Here is a 6,000-nt window from a genome sequence, read left to right on the forward strand (position 1 = left end):
CTAACCACCTCCCCGCCAAAAAAAGTCCTGTGTATGCATACCTGTAACTGAGGATAATATTTCATACCACTGATGAAGTGTACTGTAGTCCACAAAAGCTTATGCCATAATAAATTTGTTAGGGTGGAATTTCTAAAGAAAACTTATTTTACAGTAAACAAAAACAAACAAGACATCAAGCTAATAATAATGGTAGCCATGAGAGAAGGAAGAATAAATTTACAAGGTAATAAAATAAGAATCATATTAATACAGTGATACCTTGGTTCTCAAACACCTTGGTACTCAAACAACTTGGAACCCAAACACTGCAAACCCGGAAGTTAAGTATTTTGAACTTTTTTTTGGAAGCCGAAAATGCTGTTTTGAGTGTTATACTTCTGTTTTGAGTGCCACATTTCCATTTTGAGTGTTGCGCTGAGGTCTGTCTGTTTTGCTATTTATTTTGCATTTTTGTTTTTGCGGCTCTTTTTGTTTTGTTTTTGTGACTGTGTGGAACCTTGTTCAACTATTGATTGATTGATTGATTGTGACTGCAGTATACTGTTTATTGCTTTCATTTTATGGATCAATGGTTGCGTTAGATAGTAAAATTCATGCTAAATTGTTGTTTTAGGGGTTGTTTTTAAAAGCCTGGAACAGATTAATCCATTTTGCATTACTTTCTGTGAGAAAGTGTGCCTTGGTTTTAGAACGCTTTGGTTTTGGAACAGACTTCCGAAACGGATTAAGTTTGAGAACCAAGGTACCACTATAATAGAAAGCTTAAAAAAGAATGAGTGGCATAAAATATATTTCATAGTGGAATGCAAGGTTCATATTTGTACCAAACATATCAAATGATCATGAATGTTGCCAAATAAACTCATAATTAATGGGAATGTGCCAACCATAAGATTGTTTTGTTATATAAATTGCAAACTGCCCCCAAGTCGGAAGGGTCCACATCACCCCTGGCGATACGTATTTTATGAGCCAGTTTTCAGAAATGACAGTGCACACTGTTAGGGCAGTATTCAACTAAATAAATGTGTGAGAAGAATGACTTCCGCTTGCAAAACAGGACTTTCACCATCTCCAAATCTGCTTCAGAAAGTTGGAGAGAAACCTAGAACAGATTGAGGGATGAGCAGGGGGCAGGGGGAATCCTGCTGCAGAAGTGAAAGTCATTTTGCTTGCACAAAGCACTACTAACCACTACATTAAATACAACCCTTAGTCTTTAAGGTGCCACAAAACCATCTATTGATTGTATTAATCCTCCATTTTGTGGGTCTTGCCAGATGGATTTAAGAACATGGAGCCAATATTTGGTGCAACAAAATGATCTACATGCCCAGACAATGGAACATTTTTCTCAATCAGGTTTTTGTGCCATTCATATTCCAGTCTTGCAGACTGGTGTGGTGTGAAAAGTCTTTAAATGTATTCAAATCCAAATTCAAATTGGTTGTGGTTTTTCCTCTCCCCTTTCGTTTCTCAATAGTCATCTTTTTTCCATGTCTTTCTTAATATGGTAGGCTATCGAATGTCAGCACCTCAGAAGTGCCCGGAGGAAATCTATAAAATAATGCAACGGTGTTGGGATTACAATCCTGAAATGAGACCGAAATTCAGCGAAATTCACAAAGAGCTCTCTGCATTGAAAAAGAAAGTGGCCTCATGAGAAGTTAACAGGACTCAAAACTAGAGGACTCTTTTCTCTTTTCCCAGAAAAGTAATATTTTATGTCATGAACACTACACTTTTATACATTTCTTTCAATATTCTTCTAGAATTCTTTTTTAAAAACAAAAAAACGGTTTGTATTCAAGTGTGCCAGGCTGAAAATGTCAAAGATATCTATGTTAAAGAGAGAGAGAGCACTCTGCCAAATGCTTTATATCTGATCACAGTGATGCTGTCATTTAGGTTATATGTAAATAGACAACATATAGTATGTGTATATGTTTTGTGTTTTTTTAAAAGAACTCTGGCTGCTTTCTATTAGCGAGATAACTCCCTAATCTTTTTTTCTGGGCTTTACCTCTGCTTTGATTCGAAGTCCACAAAGTGCCTGCCAGGTGGTTTATGCACGAAGGCAGGCACATTTTTGTTACCTCCGTTTAAAAGAATATACAATATAATGCTCTGAAAACAAACAAAAATACCAGCTAACACAGCCTTGGATTTATGTGTATTCTTACTCTAAAAGATCTTATTTGAACAGTTTGATTACAGAATGGAACTGCATGCATATATTTCTAGCAGATATTTCATGACAGTAAATATTCCCTATACCCCTCCCAATTTTTTAAACCAAGAAAAAGTAGGCACAATTCACTAAGTGCAAATCTATATGGTCTGGCTGTTATGGGGGGGGGGAGCACAGAATAAATCCAGATGTGAGCCTTATATATGATGCATCTATCAGGAAAACACTGTAGATGATCTGTTTTTCAGAAGGATGAGCTGCAGCAGTGCATAGTTGTTCTTGAATGTGTGCATTCAGAAGTGCTGTCTGCAAGAAACATGTTTGAGAAGGAGAGTGGCATATCATGAAGGTAACCAGTAACACTGAATTTGGATGGGGAAGGGGAAGTGACTTACTCAATTGATCTTTGGGAGATTTGTGAATTGATGTTCCTGTTCAATATGCAGCTGAAGCAAAGAAAAAAGGAAGAAATGTATTTCATGTACACTTTCTAAAGGGGGAATGTATTTTTCAGTAGCCGGGAGCAGGGGGTGGGATCCTAATGGCGGGGAAACTAACAAGGAAATGTTATCTTCTGTATATAGTATCTGGCACACTGAACAAACTACAAAGTCAAAACATTGCATTTCCCTAATTATGCTCAGATTCTGCTGGGTTTATTCAGTTGACAAATTGCAAACTTCAAAATGACAAGTGAGCATCAACATATTATTTCCAAGGTCTCCTACAATTAGACCCTTTCTGGGCTATTGTGTAAGTTGATGGTATGATCCTGACCTCTTGGATCTTCAGTTGATGAGTCTTGTTGCAGGAGTTTCAACTTGTGCTGAAGAGGCAGCAAAATGATGGCCACAGTGTCGGCACATTGATCGTTTCCAGCCCAGGACAATGGAGATGAGGAAATTAAAAAGCGTTTTGAGCCTCAAAACGGCATTCTTTTGTACAGTAGGACCAAGATGTAGGTGAAGTCTTTGACTGCTTTACATGTTACCTGTTTGGCTGACCCTGCTGGCCAGAACACATTTGCTTTTCTCTCTGTGTGTGTGTTTTTTGTGATAGTACAGAGTGGTGATGTTGGGCAAGGTAAAGTATACTTGTAGTCTAGAAAAGTTGATGTCATTAACATGATGATAACTTTAATTGTTGGATTAAACAGTGGAGTCCATTGTAGATGGACTTGTTAGCAGTCTAGCACAGGGGTTTCCAGGTGATTCTTGCCTTATTACACCTTACTACACCAGGACTGGTCAATGAGTTCAGAATCTAATGGAGAAGGAGAGGGAGTGGGAAGAAAATATAGTGTTGCATAGCTTAGCCTGGCAGTTTCTTTATTTAGCAGTGGGCATGTGCTGATCTTTGTTCAACACAAATAGGAAATACTGTATTAGTTAATTATGGTGACCCTAAAGGGATCCACAACAGTGTGCCTTAATTCATTGGCATTGTTATCTAAAGTGCACAAGGTCTGAATGCTATCACCACATGGGAGAAAACACCACCAATCGCCTAGCTTTAGGTCTTCATCTATGCATTCACGTAAGGGCAAGAATGTACCTTCTTTTATTCACTGTGTTCTTAATTTTTGTCTTAAGTGTTAATATTTTTATATACAAGAGACTATACCATTTCTTTAAAGTCTTCTGAATGTACTCTTGTCTTTCAGCAATGAAAAGGACAGCTCTTTGTCTTAATTCAATTAGCAGGACTTTCTGTCCTGTTCTTGTACAGATGTAAAGGATAAACACTATTTATATTTCATTTATGTAAGCAGATTTGCAATTCATGTCAGACTGCTGCTCAAATTGAAAACCATTTTCCAAACATGGGATACCAGTAGCATTTAGAATTTGTTCTGGCTGTCCTAAAATCAGGGGTCAACTGAAGATCACTAACTTATGGGATATTGTTGGTTGACTGATAAAAAAAGAAAGTAAGTGTAGTGTACTGGCAGTTTTCTTCACACCATCTTGTGAATCACTCTCTTAGAAAAAGACACCTGCCAATGCCTGTTGGAATTATGTATGTTAGGAAGTTAAATTCATTCCAGATGCATGCAGACATAAACTATTAGTTGCAAGGATTTGGTCAAAAGAACGAGGCTGTTTAATGCACCCCTGCTCAGTGAAGTTTATTAAAGCTGGGGAAACTGCATTCGAAGCTGCTTTCTTAATGAAGTAAAAACTTTGCATTATTATAAAATTGTTGTTTGTTACAGGATTTATATAACTAGTCTCTTAGAAGAAGATTAGAATCACACACACACCCCAACCCTCTTTCTTGGGAATATGCAATATGAAATAAATATTGTCATTTATATCGTTCCGTAGCAGTGTACATTAATGGCCTTTGTAAGTGCTGTAATTGTGTTTATCTAGGAAGCAAGTTTGCTTCCACGTTAGCATTTCACAAATAAACATAAAAACCTTTAAAAAGATACAGCACAAAGTGCAATTTGGAACTTGGCAATTTGAGCCTCTTTGCCACAGTCACTTTTCATTTTCAACAAATATGATTTTTTTAAAGGAGTTTATAGTGCAAATTCTGAATGGAACTAGAATCTTGAACAAACAAATAAATTGCTATTAGGAGAATCAAAGGCTTCTTACATTTACTGAAATGTGCAATATTACAAAGATCTCTATTCAAAAACACAGTGTGAGGGAACCTTTAACTGTCCTCCCTCTTACAGTAATTTTCCAATGTACCATAGTCCCCAAATATTTGAAGCCTTTCATTTGCTGTATGAAGTTATTTATAGATGCAGCAAACACCAACTCTTTGCTTTTATAAATATTGAAGCAGATACTAGAACAATGTTGCCAAACAGCACTGTTTATGCAATAAGCCACTGGCTTGTTTGGTTAGAAAACAGCTGTAAGGAAGAAGAAAAAACACTTCAGTTGTTTTATTGTGTTTCTGTTTTTATCTTCTGGGTTATCAACTGACCGTATTGGCTGGTGACCTCGGTTGGCATTGTGTTGGCAGTAAGTTACAGAAAGAAAGTAATAAAAAGCACAGACTGTTACCATTGCTGTTTTTATATATTTAAGCTGCTGGCTAACATTTTTTTGTAGTTCATTTTGCTTTCAAAAAATTACCAAGAACTTTTAACCCCACCCCTTTTAGCTGGATGAACACATGGAGGTATGCAAGGGCTTTCATCAGAGACATGACTTTCTTTCATATCACTTGTGATGGTTCTTCCTCATGGCCAATATGTGTTTTTTAAATCATCTGAATAGGTGCAATGTAAGGTGTTTTGACTTCCCATGCCTCTTCCTTTACAAAAAGCACTTATTGGGGACCCTGATCTGGATTAGGACTCTGGGAGAGGAGTTAATTCTTCTCTCACCCCTACAGAAGCTGAGTGGGGTAGGGTGTACTTTCAAAAGGAAAATAGTGTGAGCAAAAGCAGGATTAACTCTTCCTTTCCCCTGTGCCATGGTCCCGATCCAAATCGAGGGAGGTTTTTAAAATTATTTTTTATTATTATTTTAGAGAACTATGGCCAGTCCCTAAACACCCTATTCTAAGCATACTATTAATGTAGCATATAGCTTTAGTTCTTACTAGATTGCTTTCTTAACTTGAATGAGAAAACAGGGCTTTGGGGTTTTGTCATACAGCAATCCGGCCCTTGAATAACAAAATCAGATTCTCTACTAACCACAATAATTATATTCCCTTTGTCAGTCAAATGAACAAAGCGAGATACCTAAATCCGACTTCACTCTGAATAATTAAATGTACAAGAGATCCATTTTGAGTGCAAGAAGAATAAACCCTGAAGCACAAAACCATACTTT

General features: G+C 37.0%; 1 protein-coding gene across 2 annotated transcripts in view; it reads left to right on the plus strand.

The window, feature by feature from the left end:
- Window positions 1–4,510, plus strand: part of FER (FER tyrosine kinase) — a 152,007-nt gene extending 147,497 nt beyond the window's left edge. For both annotated transcript variants that reach the window (XM_053407624.1, XM_053407625.1), the window contains exon 20: window positions 1,521–4,510. In XM_053407624.1, the coding sequence (XP_053263599.1) occupies window positions 1,521–1,666 (146 nt within the window). In that variant the 3' untranslated portion in view covers window positions 1,667–4,510. The remainder of the gene's footprint in view (window positions 1–1,520) is intronic.
- Window positions 4,511–6,000: the final 1,490 nt, after the last annotated feature.

The sequence above is a fragment of the Podarcis raffonei genome, chromosome 11 (assembly GCF_027172205.1).
Source record: "Podarcis raffonei isolate rPodRaf1 chromosome 11, rPodRaf1.pri, whole genome shotgun sequence".
In the NCBI taxonomy this organism is placed as follows: domain Eukaryota; kingdom Metazoa; phylum Chordata; class Lepidosauria; order Squamata; family Lacertidae; genus Podarcis; species Podarcis raffonei.